General features: G+C 45.6%; 2 protein-coding genes across 2 annotated transcripts in view; both read right to left on the bottom strand.

Moving 5' to 3' along the window:
- Positions 1-24030, bottom strand: part of LOC310842950 (uncharacterized protein) — a 579207-nt gene that overhangs the window by 116179 nt on the left and 438998 nt on the right. The gene's annotated exons all lie outside the window — the stretch shown is intronic.
- On the bottom strand, positions 14899-21186 carry LOC310842764 (general transcription factor II-I repeat domain-containing protein 2-like; the record flags this gene model as incomplete). Its single annotated transcript, XM_083734903.1, has 5 exons — positions 21096-21186; positions 18746-18817; positions 16847-18020; positions 16714-16801; positions 14899-14933 (listed from the first exon to the last, which is right to left on the bottom strand). Exons 3-5 carry the CDS (start codon positions 18011-18013, stop codon positions 14899-14901), a joined length of 1290 nt encoding a protein of 429 aa, XP_083591029.1. The 5' UTR covers positions 18014-18020; positions 18746-18817; positions 21096-21186.

Genomic DNA, 24030 nt, shown 5'->3' on the forward strand with positions numbered 1-24030 from the left:
TTTAGGAGTAGAAGTCTTTCTCAGCAGCACAGCTATCTTAACTCTTTAATCAGGGACTAAATTAATACTCCGGGGAAAGCTCTTCATGCAGCAAAATAAACATTTCAAATGATCACTGCTTGGTGTGTTCATTGCACCTCTTTTTCCACCAGGTTGTTCTAGATCACGTTTGGGGAACCTTTGGCCCTCCAGATGTTGCTGAACTACAACTCCCATCAGCCCCATGTGAACATGGCCAATAACCAGGAATGATGGGAGCAACATCTGGAGGACAAATAGTCTCTGCACCTGCTACAGATCTAGAGGAAGCTATAGTTTCTTTCATGGAAGAAGAAGAGGAGTTTGGATTTGATAACCCGCTTTATCACTACCCGAAGGAGTCTCAAAGCGGCTAACATTCTCCTTTCCCTTCCTCCCCCACAACAAACACTGCGTGAGGTGAGTTGGGCTGAGAGACTTCAAAGAAGTGTGACTGGCCCAAGGTCACCCAGCAGCTATATGTGGAGGAGCGGAGACGCGAACCTGGTTCGCCAGATTATGAGTCTGTCGCTCTTAACCACTACACCACACTGGAGAATAAACTGGTGGTTTTTTTTATTTAAAAAAATGTAGTTCCTTAATTTACATCAAGTGGTGAACCTACAGCTTGCTGGACCCCCCATAATTTTGGACTATTGATCATGATATTGAGCTTAAACTCCCAACATCTGGAGGGCCACAGGTTACCCACCCCTGAATGACCTACTTTTCTAATGAAATTCAAAGCTGTCAGAATTGTAAAATAAGAAACCCACCCTGTGCAATGACCTACCAGATACTATATCCTGCAGCTCGTTAACCAGTGATGGTCTGGCCCTCATCAGTGCAGGGGTATATATATATATATATCAGGTACAAAGAATTTCCAGCCTTCCAGATATTGTTGGACTACAACTCCCATCACCCCAACTCCCAACACCCCAAACCATGGGCCATGCTGGCTGAGGCTGGTGGAAGTGCAAACCCACAACATCTGGAGGGAGACAGGTTCTGGTCTGTAAAAAGCAGCTGTGAAAGTCAGGACTCAGTTCCCCTAGTCCCTCCTAGTTCCTCCACTCAGTTCCCCCTAGTCCCTCCTGGTTCCTCCACTCAGCCCCTAGTCCCTCCTAGTCCCTGCACCCAGTTCCTCCACTCAGTCCCCCCTTGTCCCTCCTGGTTCCTCCACCCAGTTCCTCCACCAGTTCCTCCACTCAGTTCCTCCTAGTCCCTCCTAGTTCCTCCACCAGTTCCTCCACTCAGTTCCCCCTAGTCCCTCCTAGTTCCTCCACCAGTTCCTCCACTCAGTACCCCTAGTCCCTCCTAGTTCCTCCATCCAGTTCCTCCACTCAGTCCCCCTAGTCCCTCCTAGTTCCTCCACCCAATTCCTCCACTCAGTTCCCCCTAGTCCCTCCTGGTTCCTCCCCAGTCCCTCCTAGTTCCTGCACCCAGTTCCTCCACTCAGTCCCCCTAGTTCCTGCAACCAGTTCCTCCACTCAGCCCCTAGTCCCTCCTAGTTCCTCCACTCAGTTCCCCCTAGTCCCTCCTGGTTCCTTCACTCAGTCCCCCCTAGTCACTCCTAGTTCCTCCACCCAGTTCCTCCACTCAGTCCCCCTAGTCCCTGCACCCAGTTCCTCCACCCAGTTCTTCCACTCAGTTCCCCCTAGTCCCTCCTAGTTCCTCCACCCAGTTCCTCCACTCAGTCCCCCTAGTCCCTCCTAGTTCCTGCACCCAGTTCCTCCACTCAGTCCCCCCAGTCCCTCCTAGTTCCTGCACCCAGTTCCTCCACTCAGTCCCCCCTAGTCCCTCCTAGTTTCTCCACCCAGTTCCTCCACTCAGTCCCCCCTGGTCCCTCCTAGTTCCTCCACCCAGTGCCTCCACTCAGTTCCCCCTGGTCCCTCCTAGTTCCTCCACCCAGTTCCTCCACTCACTCCCCCCTAGTCCCTCCTAGTTCCTCCACCCAGTTCCTCCCTCAGTTCCCCCTAGTCCCTCCTATTTCCTCCACCCAGTTCCTCACTCAGTTCCCCCTAGTCCTTCCTGGTTCCTCCACTCAGTTCCCCCAGTCCCTCCTAGCTCCTGCACCCAGTTCCTCCACTCCGTTCCCCCAGTCCCTCCTAGTTCCTCCACTCAGTTCCTCCACTCAGTCCCCCCTAGTCCCCCCTGGTTCCTCCACTCAGAGGAACTGGGTGCAGGAACTAGGAGATACTAGGGGGCACTGAGTGGAGGAACCAGGAGGGACTAGGGGGAACAGAGTGGAGGAACTGGGTGGAGGAACTAGGAGAGAACACATTTTACTCATGTAAAAACAGGATGATGCCTGGACTGTCTGTGGGCTGGATTTAGAAGGCGATTGGGCCCGATCCTGCTCCTGGGCCTTAGTTTGCCTCCCCATGGAGTAGAGCCTCCCTTATGCAGAGAGGAATATGGGGCAGCAATAATCTGTGGCCTTTATTAGGAAGACTCTCACAGAAAAAAGTGCTCTTGCCATGCTTGAGGTTGCAAAGCATAGCACCTGCTCTCCTATCCACTTAAATCTCCCTTTGTGTAGAGATTTCCAAAAGGGATACATGACAAATCTGAAGAAACATGAATCGTGTAGGCTGTTTATGTTGGCCAGATTTAACATGTTTCCCTCGGTGGTAGTGAGAGGAAGATATTTAGCTATCCCAGAATCACAGCGTCTCTGCAAATGCAGTAAAAAGGAACTAGATACGCCAGAGCATATATTCTTTTCCTGTGATTTTGGCAGTTATGCCAGAATACAATTGTATGAGGCCCTAAAATTCAATAAACAGACTTTTACTCAACCAACTGTTCAGGACATGCTGGCGGACAGCGATGATCAAATTACTTTAATAGCGGCCAAATTTTTAAGAGCTGTCCATGAAGAAAGAATGGGCCATGATAAGGAGACTTAGTGGTTGTTAATGGTAGGTGATGATGTTGCGTTGTATTATTATTTTATATTATATTGTATTATGTTATTTATGTGTGGTGTGCTATGCCTAATGTCCCATTAAACTTTAATTAGTTTAATGTAAATGCCCAGTGCGCTTCCATCGTCACAAGTCCCACTACAGCAGAGTATTTCGCACAGCAGTTGAAGGGCAGGAGAGGCAGTATCTTTTCAAAGAGGAGTCTTGGAGCATGCGGTTTGTAACTCAAAGATAAGGTTTATTTACAAAACAAAAAACAACCCTGTCGAAGAACCACACATCTCAGCAAACATGCCCAAAAAGGGGAGAAGAGGGGAAGAACAAACACACAGGAGACTATTTATACAAACTCATGTTCCTGGAAGCCTAATGACCTCCAGCTGCTCAGTGATTAGAGCGTTTCTGCTACCTTTTAACCCTTTGATAGCAACACCTAATAAAGGATTTTGAATTGAATGAATGACTCTGTGGCCTTTCAGATGTCATAAGACTCTACTGCTCATCATCTCCAGCTAACATGGCTAATGACTGGAGATTATGGGAGTTGCAGTCCAGCAATATATTGGGGGTGGGGTGGGTAACCAGGTCCCCCCCCATGCCTGATGCATAGGGGTGGGGTGCATCCTTAAGTTTCAAAAAGAAGCCTCATGTCCCCCAAGTTAACAGGCTTATCAGAGATGGAAAACAACCCAGAGGTTAAGCCTAGTTTCAACTCCATACAACTTTAGAGCAATTCTAACAAACGCCTATGTACCACATACCTAAATGGACAGTTTCCCCCATTGGACAAATTTAAGATCTGGTGAGAGACATCCTCAATAGCTTGTTAATAACCTGATGGGCAAATTTGACCTTCGCGCCAGAACAAAACAGAAAACTGTGTGCCAGTCACTATACAAAGCACATTGTGGTTTGGGGCAAAGTGACAGACAGCCCTGCCCATGAACCACAAAAACAATAATTAAGAGTTGGTAAATAGTAAGATTTATTGTTTAACAGAAAATAATACCATGAGCCATCTGTTTTAGCCATTTGTTTTGGAATGCAGGGGCAACAGGGGCAAAAGGTTATCTGGTAATTAAGGTGCCTTGTTGAGGCAAATGTAAGATATATGGCTACTTGTCTGCTATTTATGGATAGAATATAGCTCTTTGTCTCCCATAAAAGGTAATAGGAAATGGGTGTATATTTATGATTGGTTCTAGCAAACAGCCAATAGGAATTTCAACCAGGCTGATTGGGCAGAGGCAGCCAAAGGAGGAGCAAGGGGGCTGGGTAGAGGAAATATAAGTGCAGGCCATCAGGGCTGGAGGGTAGGCAGAGCTTTGGTAACCATATACCACTGTGCCTATCATTTATTTGTCTGACAAATAAATTATTATTTTAATTTCTCTATTGCTACTTTGAATATTTCATTCCAGCTAAGCGTTAACCACAAGCAGGGTGCTACATTTTATGGAACTAGGAGGAGGAACTAGGAGGAACTAGGAGGAGAACTAGGAGGAACTAGAGGAACTAGGAGAATGAACTAGGTGGAACTAGGAGGGGGAACTAGGAGGAGGAACTAGGAGGAGGAACTAGGAGGAACTAGTAGGAGGAACTAAGTGGAACTAGGAGGAGGAACTAGGAGGAGGGACTAGGAGGAACTAGTTGGAGGGACTAGGAGGAGGGACTAGGAGGAACTAGGAGGAGGAACTAGGAGGAACTAGGAGAGGAACTAGGAGGAGGAACTAGGAGGAACTAGGAGGAGGGACTAGGAGGGACTAAGAGCAACTAGGAGAAGGAACTAGGAGGAACTAGGAGGGAGTAGGAGAGGAACTAGGAGGAGGAGGAACTAGGAGGAGGAACTAGGAGAAGGAACGAGGTGGAACTAGGAGGAGTAACTAGGAGGAACAAACATGTAACCCCAGATAATCTGTCTGCCATTCAATCATCACTGTGCATCTCAAGAAGTTTTAGTAGAGGTCTTTCTCAGCAGCACAGCTATCTCCAATATTTTCACCGGCATTGGCTCAGTGAAAAGGAAAATCATCCCTGTGTTAAATGAAATGTGGAAAGCTTCCAGAATTGTGGGTGGGGGTGTCATAACTTTATTTGTGAAGTCTAATACAGTTGGGTGAGAGTTACCAGGATCAGGGTTCTAAATAAACACATACACAAACAGTGTCTCACTCTTCATTCCAATAGATATGATTAGTGTCCGTGCAGAATTCATATAGTAGACAGGGGTCAGCAAACTTTTTCAGCAGGGGGCCGGTCCTCTATCCCTCAGACCTTGTGGGGTCCGGACTATATATTTTTTTTGGGGGGGGAATGAATGAATTCCTATGCCCCACAAATAACCCAGAAATGCATTTTAAATAAAAGTACAGATTCTACTTATGTAAAAACACGCTGGTTCTTGGACTGTCCACGGGCCAGTTTTAGAAGGCGATTGGGCTGGATCCGGCCCCCAGGCCTTAGTTTGCCTATCCATGGAGTAGAGCCCCCCTTATTCGGAGACGAATGTGGGGCAGCAATGAGGGAATCTGTGGCCTTTCAAATGTCATAAGACTCTACTGCTCATCATCTCCAGCTAACATGGCTAATGGCTGGAGATTATGGGAGTTGTAGTCCAGCAATATATGGGGGGTGGGGTGGTTACCAGGTCCCCCCCCATGCCTGATGCATAGGGGTGGGGTGCATTCTTAAGTTTCAAAAACAAAAACATGTCCCCCAAGTTAACAGGCTTACCAGAGATGGAATACAACCCAGAGGTTAAGCCTAGTTTCAACTCCACACAACTTTAGAGCAATTCTAACAAACACCCATGTACCACATACCTAAATGGACAGTTTCCCCCAGGGGCACCGACTTATAAAAAATATTGGGGGGGCGGGGGCCCATACCGACTTATAAAAAATATTGGGGGGGGCAAGACCTCCAAACCGTTGCTGCTGGGGGAACGAAAGGGGTGAGCCCCGGGCTGCCCCGACCTTAAGTGAACCTGTGAGGGCCCGCCCTTTGCGGCAGCCGATTGGCTGCTGCCGTGGACGGTGAATATTAATGAGCTAGGGGGAATCCCCGCTTCTCCCGGGGCTGGCGCCAGCCCCGCGAGATTGTTGATGGGTTGAGAGCCCGCAACCCCACCCCCTCTCTAGATCGGGAGTGGCTTTGTTTTAACTCATTACTGAATGTATTTTAAAAGGTAACTATCGTCAAACAAGGAAAATAAAAAATACCAACATAATTTATGATTTTACAAAGCATAATATAACTAATAATTTTCTTAAATTATTGGGGGGGCGGAGCCCCCCAAACGAATTTTTGAGGGGGCTCGGGCCCCCTCAGGCCCCATGGAGTCGGCGCCTATGGTTCCCCCCATTGGACAAATTTAAGATCTGGTGAGAGACATCCTCAATAGCTTGTTAATAACCTGATGGGCAAATTTGACCTTCCCGCCAGAACAAAACAGAAAACAGAAAACTGTGTGCCAGTCACTATACAAAGCACATTGTGGTTTGGGGCAAAGTGACAGACAGCCCTGCCCATGCAAGGCTTTGTATGTAAAGCCTTGCATGGGCAGGGCTGTGAACCACTGAGCGGCAGCTGGGGTTACAGAGGCTTCTGCTTCTGCTGTTTTAGTTGATGTGAATATAAAGGAAACAGAAAGCATCTTAAAGCTAAAGGGACCCCTGACCATTAGGTCCAGTCCTGACCGACTCTGGGGTTGCGGCGCTCATCTCGCTTTCTTGGCCTGCACGACTAAGCCACTTCTGGTGAACCAGAGGAGCGCACGGAAACGCCATTTACCTTCCTGCCGGAGCAGTACCTAATTATCTACTTGCACTTTGACGTGCTTTCGAACTGCTAGGTTGGCAGGAGCAGGGACCGAGCAATGAGAGCTCACCCCGTTGCAGGGATTCGAACAGCTGACCTTCTGATCGGCAAGTCCTAGGCTCTGTGGTTTAACCCACAGTGCCACCTGCGTCCCACAGAAAGCATCTTAGGTAACCTGCAAGCCCCATGTCCCCTTCCTAGAGATCCCAACGCACCCCACAGTGGAAACAGAGGCATGCTTGTAAGAGCTCAATGTTCCCGAACAGACATTACAATCCAGGAGTAACAAATCCAGGTAAGTGATGCTCCTCTGGACTGCTCTAATAACTCTTTGTACGCAAGTCAAAGCTAGCATCCAGAAGAGAAGACTACAGGGCAAGATAATTGGATGCTGCAGAGTTTGGAGAAATTAAAAGATAAAGTGCGAGATTGGCTACATTATGCTCAGATTAAAGAGGTTTTTAATTTGGATAAAAAGATAGGATTCCAGGTGGAAAAATCGAAGTTGGAAACAGAATTGTTAGAACCTAAGACTAAGGTACTCTCAAGAATGTACAACTTGCTGTTAAAATGGAATACACAAGATGAAACGGTTAAATCAGCTATGATAAAATGGGCACAGGACATTGGGTATAATATCATGTTTGCTGACTGGGAAAGGTTATGGACCACCGGTCTGAAATTCACGGCATGTAATGCCTTGAAAGAAAATATTATGAAAATGATATATAGGTGGTACATGACTCCAGTCAAGCTTGCAAAAATATATCACCTGTCTGACAATAAATGTTGGAAATGTAAAGAAACTGAAGGAACGTTCTTTCACCTCTGGTGGACTTGCCCTAGAGTTAAGGCTTTCTGAGAAATGATATATAATGAGTTGAAAAAGGTATTTAAGTATACCTTCCCTAAGAAACCAGAGGCCTTCCTTTTAGGCATTGTTGGCCAGAGGGTGTTAAAGAAGGACCGAACATTCTTTATGTATGCAACAACAGCAGCAAGGATACTTGTCGCCAAACATTGGAAAACCCAAGACTTGCCCACACTGGAAGAATGGCAGATGCAACTGATAGACTATATGGAACTAGCAGAAATGACTGGCAGAATCCGAGACCTGGGAGAGGAAGCAGTGGAAGAGTGGAATTTAAGGACTATTTACAAAAACATTGCAAACTGTATGAGTGTTAAGAAAGATGCAAGAATGTAAATAACATGGCACCACTAAGCTAGTTGAAAAGAATATGAAGACAAGTGAAATTTAAAAAAAGATAAATTTTGGATAAATATTATGTTTAAATTAAGTATTTAAGGTTTGGATAAAAGTATCTAAAGTTAGGGACACAATATTGGAAAATTATAAAATAAGAATTGAAACAAGGTGATAAATTGCTGGTTAAAGTTTTATAAACCAGGAACGCAGGAACGAGAGATGTGAGGAAGTCCAAAAAGCGAAGAAAATATGGTTATTATCTAATTGATTCGGTTATGGTATGCTTTTTGTATAAGGTGTAAGTGCTTTTTCTTTTTTTCTTTTTTGTTGTTCTTTTCTTTTTTCTTTTTTATTGTATTAAGAAAATAAGAAAATCTTTAATAAATATTTATTTATTTATTTATTTATAAATATTTTTATTAATTTTACAGAATAGAAAAAAACAGATAGAAGAAAAAAGAATAAAAAAATTTCACAGAACTTTTGTCAAGACTACTGGACTTCCCCACATCCTCCAGACCTTGCATTATTTAAAATACAAACTTCAGCAATTTGTCATCTTATTTCATAACTTATTGTAACTTTCAGTTTATCATGTTGTCAGATTCAAAATATTGTACACCGATTCTTATATATTTTAATCAAAACACAATAAAATTATTTCCTGATTCCACCTCAAACTTCTTATACCTTGGTTTTCATTTCACCTAATTACTATTGCTGGGGTTAGAATTTCCTATAAAGTGCATTTTCTTAACATTCATACAACTTATAATATTTTTGTAGATAGTCCTTAAATTTTTTCCAGTCCTCTTCCATTGCATCTTCTCCCAAGTCTCGGATTCTGCCAGTCATTTCAGCCAGTTCCATGTAGTCCATCAACTGCGTCTGCCATTCCTCCAGGGTGGGTAAATCTTGTGTCTTCCAATACTTTGCGATGAGGATTCTTGCTGCTGTAGTAGCATACATAAAAAAAGTTCTATCCTTCTTTAACACGTTCTGGTCTACCATGCCCAGAAGAAAGGCCTCCGGTTTCTTAGGTAAGGTATACCTAAATACCTTTTTTAGCTCATTGTAAATCAACTCCCAGAAGGCCTTCACTTTCGGACATGTCCACCAGAGGTGAAAGAATGTCCCTTCCGCCTCCTTACACTTCCAACATTTATTATCAGACAGATGATATATCTTAGCAAGCTTGACTGGGGTCATGTACCACCAGTATATCATTTTCATAATATTTTCCTTCAAGGCACTGCATGCCGTGAATTTCATTCCGGTGTTCCATAACTTTTCCCAGTCTTCAAACATAATGTTGTGCCCAATGTCCTGTGCCCACTTTATCATGGCGGATTTGACTGTCTCATCCTGTGTGTTCCATTTAAGCAGCAAGTTATACATTCTCGAAAGCAATTTATTTTTTGGTTCTAACAATTCTATCTCTAATTTCGATTTTTCCACCTGGAATCCCACCTTTTTGTCCACTTTAAAAACTTCCTGAATTTGGGCATAGTGCAACCAATCTCGCACCTTGTATTTTAATTTTTCCAAGCTCTGCAACCTCCAATTGTCTCCAATTTTTTTCAATTATCTCCCAATATTTTGGCCAATAGGCCTCCATGTTAAGTCTCTTACGTGCCTTGGCCTCCACCGGTGAAAGCCACCTCGGGGTCTTACTCTCCAATAAGTCTTTGTATTTCATCCAGACCATAAGAATTGCTCTTCTGACAATATGGTTTTTAAACCGTTTGTGAACTTTAACCTTGTCATACCACAGATATGCATGCCACCCAAACGCGTTATCAAACCCTTCCAGATCTAGGACATCAGTGTTCTCTAGCAAAAACCAATCTTTCATCCAGCAGAAGGCTGCAGATTCATAATATAACCTCAAGTCTGGCAGGGCAAATCCCCCTCTTTCTTTCGCATCAGTTAATATTTTAAACTTTATTCGGGGCTTTTTGCCCTGCCAAACAAACTTAGAAATATCCTTCTGCCACTTTCCAAAACATTCCACCTTGTCCACGATCTGTAGGGCCTGAAACAAAAATAACATTTTCGGCAATACATTCATCTTTATAGCTGCTATTCGGCCTAACAAGGAAAGTTTCAATCTTGACCAAGTTTCCATATCTCTTTTGATTTCGGACCAACATTTCTCGTAATTATCTTTAAATAAATTCAAATTTTTGGAGGTCAGATGTACCCCTAGATATTTCACTTTTTTAACCACATTTAATTCTGTCTCTTTCTGGAACTCATCTATTTCTGTAGATGCCAATTTTTTTGCTAAAACCTTAGTCTTTTGCTTGTTCAGCTTAAATCCCGCCACTCGACCAAAGTCAGAAATTATTTCTAAAACTCTTTTAGAACTAGAGACTGGCTCCTGTAATGTTAATACCAAGTCATCTGCAAATGCTTTCAATTTATATTGTTTCACTTCGACCTCGATTCCTTGTACCAACCGGTCCTTTCTAATCATGTTCAATAGCACCTCCAGGACTGAGATAAACAATAGAGGTGATAGGGGGCACCCCTGTCGTGTCCCTTTTTCTATTTTAAATTCCTCTGTCACCACATTGTTTACTATCAATTTAGCTTTTTGTTCTGAATAAATTGCTTCTATTCCATTTTCAAACCCCCGTCCCACTCCCATCCCTTCCAAATTTTTCTTCATGAACATCCAAGAAATGTTGTCAAAGGCTTTCTCTGCATCAATAAAGATTAACACCGCTCTAGTGTTGAGATTTGTTTGTAAAAGTTCCAAAATGTCAATGATGTTTCTTGTGTTGTCAAACAAATGCCTACCAGGGAGAAAGCCTGCCTGGTCCTTATGGATCACTTCATTAAGGACTTTTTTAAATCTACTTGCCAAAATGTCCGCAAAAATTTTGTAATCCACATTTAGGAGTGAGATGGGGCGGTAGTTCTTAAGCTGAGTCTTTTCAGTTTCTAGTTTAGGTATCAATGTGATGAAAGCTTCTTTCCACGTTTCCGGTGCCTTCCTCCCCTCCATAATCTGGTTGCAGACCTCCAACAGAGGTTGTATCAAATAGTCTTTCAAAACCTTATAATATTTGGAGGTAAGTCCATCGGGGCCTGGAGATTTGCCTAATTGAAGGTTCTGAATGGCACTTTCAATTTCTTGCTGTGTGATATTACTGTTCAGGATTGTTCTCATCTCCTGGGGTATTTTTTGTAATCCATTGGTTTTAACGAATTGATCCACCTCAAACTCTTTCTGCGGCCCTTGTACATAAAGTTCTTTGAAGTATCTCTGGAAACACTTTCTAATTTCCTCGGGTTTCTGAACAATTCTCCCTTCAATCTCTAGATTTGTGACTGTATTTAATTTTTGTCTTTTTTTCAACTGCCATGCTAGCAGTTTCCCACACTTATTAGCTGATTCAAAAGATCTTTGTTTCATTTGTTTAATTTTCCATTCCACTTCTTGATTTATCAGTTTCGAATATTGTGCTTGGAAAAATTTCACTTCTCTCAGCACCTCCTTCGACTTAGGCCTAGATCTTAATTTTTTCTCTCCTTCTCTTATTTTCTCCAATATCTTCTCCTTCCTTTCATTCCAGAGTCTTTTCTTTATCGTATTTTGTTGTATTAGGAACCCTCTCATAACTGCTTTACTTGCGTCCCAGATTGTTCTTTTTTCTACCGTAGTGTTTAAGTTTATCTCAAAATAGTCCTTTAAAGTTTTTTGGGCCTTCTTAACAATCTCCTGATCTCTTAATAAAGTGTCATTCATTTTCCATCTGAAGGATCCGGTTGTGTTTAATCTCAATTCCACTTTCATGGCGTTATGGTCGGAGCAGGTTTTTGGGCAGATTTCCACTTTTCTAGTCTTGGGTGCCAGTCCTTTAGATATCCATATTTGGTCGATTCGTGTCCATGACAGATGAGCTTCAGAAAAGAAAGTTCCTTCTTTTCCTAGGGGGTTCTTAACCCTCCATATGTCAATCAAGTCCATATTGTCAGTCATTTCGAAAAAGGTTTTAGGTAGTCTGCCATCCTTCGTTATGTTTGCACTTTGCGACTTGTCCATGTGTACAGACACAACTCCATTCATATCTCCCAACATAATAATGTTGTTGTAGTCTAGATAGTCCAGTAAAATCTCATGCAACTTCTTAAAAAATTCCGATTTTCCATCGTTTGGTGCGTAGATTCCTAATATCAAAAATTTTTCTCCTTGTGTTTGAATTTCAATCGCCAAAATTCTGCCTTGTTCATCTTTAAATAAAAATTTTGGTGACAGGCTCTCCTTTGCATATATCACCACTCCTCTTTTCTTAACTTTATCCGAGGAAATAAATTCCTGGCCTAGCCTTTTATTAATTAGCACTTTCCTATGGAGCCTTGTCACATGGGTTTCTTGCAGGCAAATAATGTCCAATTGTTCTTTTTTCAAAATATGAAACACTTTTCTTCTTTTTTCCGGAGAGTTTCCGCCATTTATATTCCAACTAAGTAGTTGCAGAGACATCCTGGATCAATTCGTAAATCTTACAATGGGGTGTCTTGATTTTCCTCCGATCCCGGTGGTGGTAGTACTGGTCCGGCTCCAGGTGTAGGTTCCGGTGGGGGCGGTGGCCAGGAAGCTGCTGCTCCTTTTTGGAGGTCTTCCCCGTGGTTGTGTAGGAACTTCTGCTGATCCTCTGGTGTTTTGATTCTTACTTTCCTTCCTTTGTATGTAAATGATAATCCTTGTGGAAACTCCCACCTGTAAGGGATTGCGTTGTATCTCAACAATTTTGTCAGTTCTAAATATGTGGCTCTAAGATCCAAAAGCGGTTTGGGTATGTCTCTGTAAATTTCAGCCTTTTTACCTTGTATCTCCAAAGATTTTTTAAAATGTAGGCCTAGTATCTTGTCTCTTTCTTCCTTTGATCTCAAGATGACCAAACAGTCTCTGGCCTTGTCTTTCTTTACCAATCTACCCAGTCTGAATGCCGTCACGATTTTAAAGTCTTTGTCTTCTTCTACTCCCCAGAATTTGGAAAATAAAAGTGTCAAAAATCCCTCCAAATTACCTTCCTCCAATTCTGGGATGGCCCTCAGCCTGAGATTATTTTCCTTGCTTTTCAGTTCCACCATTGACAGGTAGGCTTGCTGTTCCCCTACCCGTCTTTGCAGAGGCCTAACTTCTCCCCTAATCTCATCAACCTTTTTGTTCGCTTGCTCTGCTTTTTGATAGGCTTCCTCAGCTAGTTTATGATTTTCAGCTGTTGCTCCTTGCAAATTCTCAATTGCTTGAGTGTGCTGAGAAACCTTTTCAGTCAATTTACTAATGGAGGATGTTGCTTGGTTAATTTTTGTTGATTGATTGTCTACTTTTTGGTTCAAAATTGCTAGTTGCTCCAAAATTTGTTTCAAAGCTGCTTCAGACCCTCCTGCTGCCATATCTTCTGGAGCAGGCTGTTCGACTTCCACCTCCTGTGCTATCAGCACAGTTGGAACAGATGATCTACGTTGATGGGTTAAGGTTGTTTGGGTTAGTTGGGCAGATTTCTTTTCTTTTTCTTTAGCTTTAGCTGCTCTTGTTTTCCCTGTGCCACTCATTCCCCAACAGCCTCTGTTCAAGGTCAAATTGTCTTTTGTTCCATGAGAAAGACAAATCCAGAGTGTAAACAATTAACCTCAGAAAGTCCAAACAAAGTGTAGTTCCCAGGCCCCTATGTCTCCACAATCCACTAGGGGGGGTGGCTCACAGTTTCAAGGAAGGAAAGAGTTTTTCCGCCATTAAAGTTCCTATATTCCCTGTGTTGAATCCTTATAGTTCCGAGACAAAAGGAAAGTTCCCAAAGCTTTCTATTTCTTAATGAATAGCCACAAGGTAGCAAGAAAAGTGGCAACAACAATGTTTAAGTGTTGAGACCTCAATACATGTAACAGTTTAAACTCTTGTAACAGTAATCCGCAGTTTGACAGCTCTCTTAAGCACTGGCAGCCCGACGACTTGGTTGTCCCTTATAAGTCCGAAAACAAAGGTAAAGCAAGAAAAGAGTTCCAAGAGCAAATCCCACAGTTTCGAAAGTAACTTCTCCTTTATCCTTTAAATAAATCTTTGAATGCACAATAGTTCCACTTTTACGATCCCCTTTAATCTCCTCCGCATTCCTCAGAGTCTTTGCTTTGATCTGTTTAGCAAGATCGGGAGGCGGACTTCCTGTTACTCGCCTCCCGTTTTCGGCCAAATTTCCAATTTTTAAATTTTAGATTCAGATTTTGGTACCCCTTACTCACGGGTATGTTACTGCCAATCCGATGTTTTCAAGAAGAAAGGTCGGCGCTCATCAGCAGCAGCTGCGCGGCTTTGCATCCACGGAAAGAGCGATGAACTCACAGTGCCGCTCCCCCTTTCACGTTCCGGAGCCCCTTACGGGGTCCCTTCTGCGCTTCTGGGGGGGCTTTGGGCACCCGCCGAGTCTCACGGCCACAGGCTCGCTCTGCCTGCGGTTTTTCTTGATGGGTCTCCGCTTTGCCGCAGCAGACGACCCTTTTCCGCGGAGCCCCTCTTCACAGCGCGAAGAAGACCGCCATTGCCGTTTCGCGTCGCCACCGGAAGTCCCTAAATCTAGCGCGAACGCAGTCCCCCACTACCACAAATTATGCAGTCGAGTTTCCCGCATTTGGGGAAATCGCAGGGGTCAGCACACCCGCAGTGCAATGGATGAGCCTCACCCTGGGAAAACCTCCTTCATGATCAAGGTGTCTCCCCTGCCAGGTAAGTATTTTTTTAAAAATGAGAAGACTACAGGGCAATTGTGTACGACAAACATAATAACTGGCAGCACTCACCACCCCCTTCTGTATTGCAAACACCACAGTTCACTGAATGGATATGTTCTGTTGCCTACTGACACACGTCAAAATGCCGGCACCATGTCACATTTCTAAGAAATGCATCTAGTTGGTGTCTGATGAAGTGCCCCTTTTGTTAACTGGAAGGAAAGGGTTTAAGAGCCTGGGTGAAAGATATCATCTTTGGGTGAAGGGCATCATAATTCTTCTCTATCTGAGCTCCTTGAATGGCCACCTAATGCAAGCCAGAGTGTCAGTTCTCAGAAACCAGGGCCTGCACAAGACGCTTTGGCAGTTGAGGCGAACCACAAAATGGCGCTTCTCTCCCTGCCAGTCCCTCCGCCTAGTCCCACCTACTTCCTCCTCCTAGTTCCTTCTAGTCCCTCCTTCTAGTTCCTCCTAGCTCCTCCTCCTAGTTCCTCCTAGTCCCTACTCCTAGTCCCTCCTAGTCCCTCCTAGTTCCTCACCTAGTTCCTCCACCTAGTTCCTCCTAGTCCCTCCTAGTTCCTCCACCTAGTTCCTCCTAACTCCTCTCCTCCTCCCTCCTCCTAGTCCCTCCTCCTAGTCCCACCTAGTCCCTCCTAGTCCCTCCACCTAGTCCCTCCACCTAGTTCCTCCTAGTTCGTGACCTAGTTCCTCCACCTAATTCCACCTCATTCCTCCACCTAGTTCCTCCACCTAGTTCCTCCTAGTTCCTCCACTTAGTTCCTCCTAGTCCCTCCTAGTCCCTCCACCCAGTTCCTCCACCCAGTTCCCCTAGTTCCTCGTAGTTCCTGCACCCAGTTCCTCCACTCAGTCCCCCTAGTTCCTCCTAGTTCCTCCACTTATTTCCTCCTAGTCCCTCCTAGTCCCTCCACCCAGTTCCTCCACTCAGTCCCCCTAGTCCCTCCTAGTTCCTCCACCCAGTTCCTCCACTCAGCCCCCTAGTCCCTCCTAGTTCCTGCACCCAGTTCCTCCACTCAGTTCCCCCTAGTCCCTCCTAGTTCCTGCACCCAGTCCCCCCACTCAGTCCCCCCAGTCCCTCCTGGTTCCTCCACTCAGTTCCCCCTAGTCCAGGGGTCTGCAACCTTTAAGACAAAAAGAGCCACTTGGACCCGTTTCCGAAGAAAAACAACAACTGGGAGCCGCAAAAACATTGCAACATTTAAAACAAATATAACACTGTATATTTTGTTTCTTGCCTTAATGCTATATATACAGGATCGTGCAGTCAGCTGTCAATCTCAAGAAAAAAGGACAAATTAATAGCTAATTAAAATATTTAATTTACAACCAGGTAACCAGGTTAATGGGACTTTTGCTCCTGAACCTCAGTGCTCAGTGTCTGCACATCAGGGCTGTAAGACGTCACCTTCATTTTCACACAGGCTTGCAAGCTGTCATCTGTGAGGCGTGATCGATGTTTGTTTTTAATATAGTTCATGTTGGAGAAGACCTGCTCACATACATATGTGGAACCGAAGATCGACAGGACTCCAAATGCATACTTTTTCATGTTTATATAAGTGTTGGGGATGGCATTCCATGTTTCGAATACAAGTTTGTCCTGTTTGGGAAGGTTTTCAATATCACTCCATTTATGATTCTGAGCCAGAATGGCCTTCTGACGGGCAACATCCTCAAGAGTAGCGGTCAAGCATTTGAACTTGGACACCCATATATCTTTGTCGGCTATATCGGCCAGTTCCAGCTCAAGATCAGGTTGACTTACACCTGGAAATGCAGTCATATTCAATAGGGATGGATCGATCGCCAGGGGAGTGACAGGGAAGGATAATGTGTTTTTTTCCTCTCTGAAACCACAGAATCGTTTCCCAAACGAACTTTGCATTGCGGTGATTGCAGACTTGAAATATTCCAAATTTATCGTATCATGACTTTGTTTGAACTCTCTCAAAGAGGGAAAGTGAGACAGTGTACCTCTCAGGAAATCTTTGACAAACACTGTCAACTTGCGCTCAAATGCCAAAACCTCCTCCAGCATGTGCAGGGCTGTGCCTCCTTTCCCCTGAAGGGTTGTATTTAGCGTGTTTAGATGGGCTGTCATGTCTACCATAAAATGTAATTTTTCCAGCCACTCCGGCTGTTCCAGCTCAGCAAAGGTAAGCTCTTTGCTGGCCAGGAAGGTTTTTACTTCTTCCAAACATGTGACAAAGCGTTTTAGCACCTTGCCTCTGGACAACCACCGGACCTTGTTGTGGAGCAGGAGGTCCGAATAAGTGCTTTCCACCTCATCCAATAGCAAACGAAACTGGCGGTGGTTTAAACCCTTTGCCATTATCTTATTAACAATCTGAATGACCACATCCATCACTTTTGTGCATTCGGGGGGAAATGTTTGAGCACACAATGCCTCTTGGTGCAGGATGCAATGAAATGACAGCAGCGTTCTACCCAGTGCCTTCTGCAGTAGAGCCACAAAGCCCTTCTGTGCTCCTCTCATGCTCGGTGCCCCATCAGTAGCCACTGAGACCAGGTGGTTGGTGTTTATTTTTTTAGCACTTAAAAAGTCCAGGACAGCCTTACAGATATCCTCACCCCTTGTTTGGTCTTTTAGTGGTATCAGCTCAATCAGTTCTTCCTGTGGCCCAAAAGAGTTCACATATCGGCAGAACAGCGCTATTTGTTCAATATCACCTTTATCTTTGGACTCATCACAGGCGATGGAGTACGCCACAGCTGAATTAATGTCTTGAATTTGCTGTTTGCTAATGTTTTCTGCCATTTTTAGGGTTCTGTCTTTAACAGTCTTTGCAGACAGAGGCATGTCTTTGATTTTCTGCACAATTTCATTCTTGTTTTTGAAGTCCATGTATAGATGTTCCGAAACCTTAATGAATGCTTCTTTTATATACTCTCCATCTGTGAACGGCTTCCTGTGCTTGACTATTTCCTGAGCGGCTACAAAACTAGCATACGTTGTGGAATTTGCAGACTTCACCCAATTCTTGAAATTATTTTTGCTCCTATCAACCTTCCTCATAAGTTCTGCAACGGCTTTTTGTCTCTCATCTCCATCTCGATATTTTTCAGCAAAGGCTGCGTGTTTATTCTGGAAATGTCTTGCAATATTTGACTTTTTGTTGTTTGCAAATTTCTCACCACATATTAAGCATACTGGTAAACCAGTCTTGTCAGCAGAGAATGCAAATGATTCTGTCCATGTATCATTAAACATTCTGTTTTCTTCAGAAATTTTTCTTTTCTTGCCTTTATCCATGGCTGGCCTACCGGGGGTCCAAAACAGGGACGTAATTAGAAATCAGAGGGCTCCATAGCAAAATTTGCTATGCCCGATGTCAGGGAACTGACATCAGAGCGAGAGGCGAAGGGGAGGCTCCCAGATTCTGCTGGCGAAAGACCCAGCACCAGGGGGAGAAGCAGCTCGGTAGAGGGGGAAGGAAATCAGCGCAACACCAGGGATAAAGGGGGGCAGATGGGGGAAGCGGAGAGAGAGCTCCAGGATTCTTCTCTGGACATCAGTGAGTAGAGCACAGGTCCTCCACTACCCACGCCCTCCCTGCACAGAAGACTCCTGCGCAGTGAGAGGAGGAGGCGACTGGGAGTCAGACAGCTTCTATGCTGGAAGAGGTTTAAGAAACGCCCACAGACGGATTCTGCTAGCGACTGAGACAGCTACGTGGAGATGGGCTGTGCAGTCAGAACGGTTTAACGAGGCAATTAAGCCTAGAGAGGTGGCAGTTTACGCATGAGTAACTCATACCCATTACACCCAATAATCAATGCCCCAAAATGCCATAGAAAATTAATCAGGGCCCCAGTGTACTATAAATCATCATCAGTGCCTGATGTAAATAATAATTAATAATGAGGGCCCAATGTCATCCTCATCATTATAAAAATACATTTTTTGACACTTTTTATTATTTCTTTGTTTGACCCCTCAGAATTACTCCTCCTCATAGAAATAAACATTACATTAACAAGTTACCTTTTTTTGAGTGTGTGTTCTTCACTCCCCTTCAAAACAGTGACCAGTGTATATGCCCCCTTTCAATGCAGCCTGCTTACAAAGGCGGGACGACAAAGACCAGCAATAAGCTGTTGCATAACGTTCCCCAAGGAAAGCGTTAGCTATTCACCAAACTTTCCCCTGCTTAAGTTTAAAAAGGGGCTTCAAGCAACTAAAAAGGGGCTTCAGGCAACTAACTCAAACGTGGAATTGCCTATAGTAAGATGGCGGCCGCCTCAGAAGACCACATGGGCAGATAAGATGGCTGCTGGGGCGATCCGGTTACCCAGCAACAGCACAGCTGCTTCCGACGCTTTGAAAAGCAGCTGGCAAAGCAAGCGTTGGAGCGCCGAAGCCACCTCACGCCCACAAGGATAATGCTGCGCATGTGACCAAATAGTGAGGACTTACTTTGCTAGAGACAAGCCCCCGACGCTACCACAAGCCTCCCTCTCTTCCCGCCGCCCAGCCTCCCAAGAAAAAAAAAAACACTTCAAACGATCACAAAGCACAAATTCCACGCGACCGCGACTTGATCCGCCCACAACCTGATCCGCCAGGCGCGCTGAGTCCTCCCCAGGAAAGGTAAAATGCGGCGATGAGCTTGCGTAGTGTGCTGGGCTCCCAGCAGCGAATCGACTTGGATAGGCAGCAAGCAATCCAAACGGAGAGGTTTTCGGCCCCCAGTAGATAAGGGAGTGATCCAATCATAAGTGGCTTTTTGCATGTTTCCGCCCAGAAAATGCGCCTCCTCCCCTCGCCTCCGCCCCAGAACTGCAGCAAAAGAGTTAAAGAGCCGCATGCGGCTCTGGAGCCGCAGGTTGCCGACCCCCGCCCTAGTCCCTCCTAGCTCCTGCAACCTGTTCCTCCACTCAGTTCCTCCTAGTATCTCCTAGTTCCTCCACCCAGTTCCTCCACTCAGTCCCCCCAGTCCCTCCTAGTTTCTCCACCCAGTTCCTCCAGTCAGTCCCCCCTAGTCCCTCCTAGTTCCTGCACCCAGTTCCTCCACTCAGTTCTCCCTAGTCCCTTCTAGTTCCTGCACCCAGTTCCTCTTCTCAGTTCCCGCTAGTCCCTCCTAGTTCCTGCACCCAGTTCCTCCACTCAGTACCCTCTAGTCCCTCCTAGTTCCTGCACCCAGTTCCTCACTCAGTTCCCCCTAGTCCCTCCTGGTTCCTCCACTCAGTTCCCCCACTCAGTACCCTCTAGTCCCCCCTAGTTCCTCCACCCAGTTCCTCCACTCATTCCCCCTAGTCCCTCCTGGTTCCTCCACTCAATTCCCCCTAGTCCCTCCTAGTTCCTGCACCCAGTTGCTCCACTCAGTTACCCTAGTACTTCCTAGTCCCTGCACCCAGTTCCTCCACACAGTCCCTCCTAGTTCCTGCACCCAGTTCCCACTCAGTTCCCCCTAGTCCCTCCTAGTTCCTGCGCCCAGTTCCTCCACTCAGTACCCTCTAGTCCCTCCTAGTTCCTGCACTCAGTTCCTCCACTCAGTTCCCGCAGTCCGCCCTAGTTCCTCTACCCAGTTCCTCCACTCAGTCCCCCTAGTCCCTCCTGGTTCCTCCACTCAGTTCCCCCTAGTCCCTCCTAGTTCCTGCACCCAGTTCCTCCACTCAGTCGCGCTAGTCCCTCCTGGTTCCTCCACTCAGTTCCTCCACTCAGTACACCCTAGTCCCTCCTAGTTCCTACACCCAGTTCCTCCACTCAGTTCCCCCTAGTCCCTCCTAGTCCCTCCACTCAGTTCCTCCACTCAGTTCCCCCTAGTCCCTCCTAGTTCCTGCACCCAGTTCCTAAACTCAGTTCCCCTAGTCCAGGGGTCTGCAACCTTTAAGACAAAAAGAGCCACTTGGACCCGTTTCCGAAGAAAAACAACAACTGGGAGCCGCAAAAACATTGCAACATTTAAAACAAATATAACACTGTATATATGCCACCTAACCCCCACAAGGAGAATGCTGCGCATGTGACCAAATAGCGAGGACTTACTTTGCTAGAGACAAGCCCTGACGCTACCACAAGCCTCCCTCTCTTCCCGCCGCCCAGCCTCCCAAGAAAAAACCCCCACTTCAAACGGTCACAAAGCACAAATTCCACGCGACCGCGACTTGCTATGCCCAATAATCAATGCCCAAAATGCCATAGAAAATTAATCAGGGCCCCAGTGTACCATAAATCATAATCAGTGCCTGATGTAAATAATAATTAATAATGAGGGTCCAATGTCATCCTCATCATTATAAAAATACCTTTTTTGACACTTTTTATTATTTCTGTGTTTGACCCCTCAGAATTACTCCTCCTCATAGAAATAAACATTACATTAACAAGTTACCTTTTTTTGAGTGTGTGTTCTTCACTCCCCTTCAAAACAGTGACCAGTGTATATGCCTCCTTTCAATGCAGCCTGCTTGCAAAGGCGGGACGACAAAGTTTTTTTTATTTTTTTTTTTTATTTATTTTATCTTATTTTGAATATTATTATTATTATATATATATATATAATGCGTTCAACTGTTTTTTAAACAGAAGGGGTGGGCACTGTAGGCAGGGGGCAGTAACTGCCCTTGCTCCTGATCAAGCAAATAAATTTAAAGTAACCACTAAATAAAATGAGTTGGCCTAATGAACCAACTTCCAATTAATTTAAACGGAATTAAGTAATTAAATTGGCCTGCAATAATAAATACTGTTTCTTAATTAACTAACTGATACGGATCGGAAAGGGGGGGGGTACCTTCTCTGCCCCTCTCCCTTGAACAACCGAGGCGATGACCTCTAGGGTATCCCCGTTCACCCACCCTCAGTTCCCCTCACCGTCGCACAAGCACCACACCTTCCCCAGAACCCCTTTCTACCACGAGCGAAATAAGCTCGAATATATGAATGTATTCTCTTATCTTTTCCTATGGCTATTTGCGCTCCATACTCAGAACGAGTAGACCGGGCGCTCCTGTATCTCCGCTTATTCCTATGGCTGCGTCTTGGCCAATCACAGCCATGCATTCGTCCTGCAGGAGCTAGCTCAGGCAGCTTTGCACGCCTCATTGAACCTACTGACAAGCTGTTGACGGCCCCCCACTGTGAGAACAATGGATCCGAAACTAGAGAACTCGTAAAACTGTCAAAATGTATCCATTCCTGTTACAATGTATCCATTTTGTTTCCGCTTTTGATTACCAATACCAAATAGACCGAATCACATAGGAAACCTTTGGAAATTCACATAAAATCAACCACAACTCCGATTTCTTTCCTCTTGGTGTCATTCAACTCAGCCCCTTCTGGACTCCATGATGTGATCCCTACTTCCATAATCCCCGGAGCGGCCAGGCACGTACACAGGAACTTCTTAATCCTGTCAGATCGCTTCGCATAACCCTTTCCCCGGGCAATACCAGGTGGCAGACGATGCATATCTATGACCCTTTGTCCTGCCACCACCGGTACTTGATAAACGATTGTCTATGTGTATTTCTCGCTCTACATATTTCCCCCTCCCTTGTCTCAAATGTAAATGAGTGTAACCCCACCTTTTCTCTGAGACACTCATGACGTGTGTAATATATTCATGATGCAATCCGTAAAACCCAACCCTCCCATAATGAATTCATGACGTTTCGTGCACTGTATTCTGGGACTTGGAGGGAACTTTTAAAAGTTTATGTCGCCCCACTCTCGGGGTTCAATCTCGTCTTGAACCTGTTGGCCAATAAACTTGGATCTTCGGCAGTTTGCTCCTGTCTCCGGCTGAGCTTCTTTCTTCCGCAAGAATCCACGGACTCTGTCCGATTGGCTGGGTGGCAGGGTAAATACGCACCCAGATTTCCGTAACAGCTTGGCGCCCAACGTGGGGCTTTGAGCGGTTCTCCCGAGCTGCTGACCGGGGGCCCCGAGATCTTCAGCCGGCTCCGGGCCACTTTGCCTGGGAAGACCCTGCTGGGACCCCCGGCCATCTTCCGGGCGGTAATCGAAAGCCCCAGGAGTTCAGCCGGGGAGCAAAAGGGATCCAGCCGGCTTATTCATCGATCCCGGGATCGGATCAACACAGAAGACTCGTGAGTATAGGAAAGAAATCCAGTGCACTGGTGGGAAAGGGGGTGGAATTCTCCTGGCAACCGAATTCTCTGCCCTCCTCTCTATCGCTTCTTCTCACCTTTCTCTTGGTCCAGTTAGCGAGAGAGACCGTGGACCGCCGCCCGACCCGAAAAGGGGGTTCTGAGCTCTATCCCTTTCTCTAAACTCTCCAGCCAGCCGCACCAATTGGGAGCCCGAAGGGTAAGACGGAGAGACCCGACTTGAAAGATAGCCGACTCTCCGCAACGGGCATCCCAGTTGAAAGCAAGGGGTTGGAGCTCTTTTTCCGATCTTCCCGAGCGTCCTTTCTAGGGGGCAGGAAGTGGTCTTGCTTTCTATCCTAATCCCAGCCGCACCGGTCGGACTACGTACCCCGTGTACCGTAAGCCCGCTTCCGAAAGCAAGGGGGATTTTCGATCCGAAATCCTATCCAGGGACGACCCGATCTGGCACCGCATGGCGCGGGCGTTCAGTAGGGCCCCTTTTCCTGAGAGTGATCGATAGGTAGGAGGTTGCCAGGGGGGGAATAGCCCATGAGGAATTGGGCGGGACCGGCAGAGTGGAAAGGGACCCCAGATTACTGGTTAAGGAAATAGGAAAAGAAAAATAATACCGGATAGCTAGAGCTCTTTAAACTCTCTAAGGAAGTTGCCAAGCGACTAGGGACCACTCTTATACTGCAAGCCCTTTATTGGCTCACCAAACTTTACCGACCCCTATCCCTCTCTCCTCTTTCTTGTCTAGACACGCGTGAACTATACTATGGGTACCCAGGCTTCCAAAAACGAGCGGGCTCACTCTGGGAGGAAGGCTTCCAGAAAGCCATCCCGATCCCAGAAGGATCCCGACTCTCCTCTCCAATTTGTTATCACACATTGGAAGTCGATTCCTGGCCACGAGTTATTATCTAAAGAAAAGTTAGAGGACCTCTGCTCTGAGATCTGGCCCGCCAGTACCACCTCGGCTAAACCTGAATTGCGCTGGCCGTCAGGGGGTTCGTTCAATGAAGAGCGCTTGAACTATTTAAAGAAATACTTAATGGAAGAAAAACCCCGCCAGTTGGAATACCTGGCTGCCTTCGAGGCCGTAAGGAGAGTGCTCCAAGCCCCGAAGGGAACAACTTCTTATCAGCTACCTATAATGAATCCCGGGCGACAGCAGATGCCCCCCCCTTATGAGGACGAAGATATACA

The sequence above is a fragment of the Podarcis gaigeae genome, assembly GCF_964106915.1.
Source record: "Podarcis gaigeae genome assembly, chromosome: 4".
NCBI classification, from domain to species: domain Eukaryota; kingdom Metazoa; phylum Chordata; class Lepidosauria; order Squamata; family Lacertidae; genus Podarcis; species Podarcis gaigeae.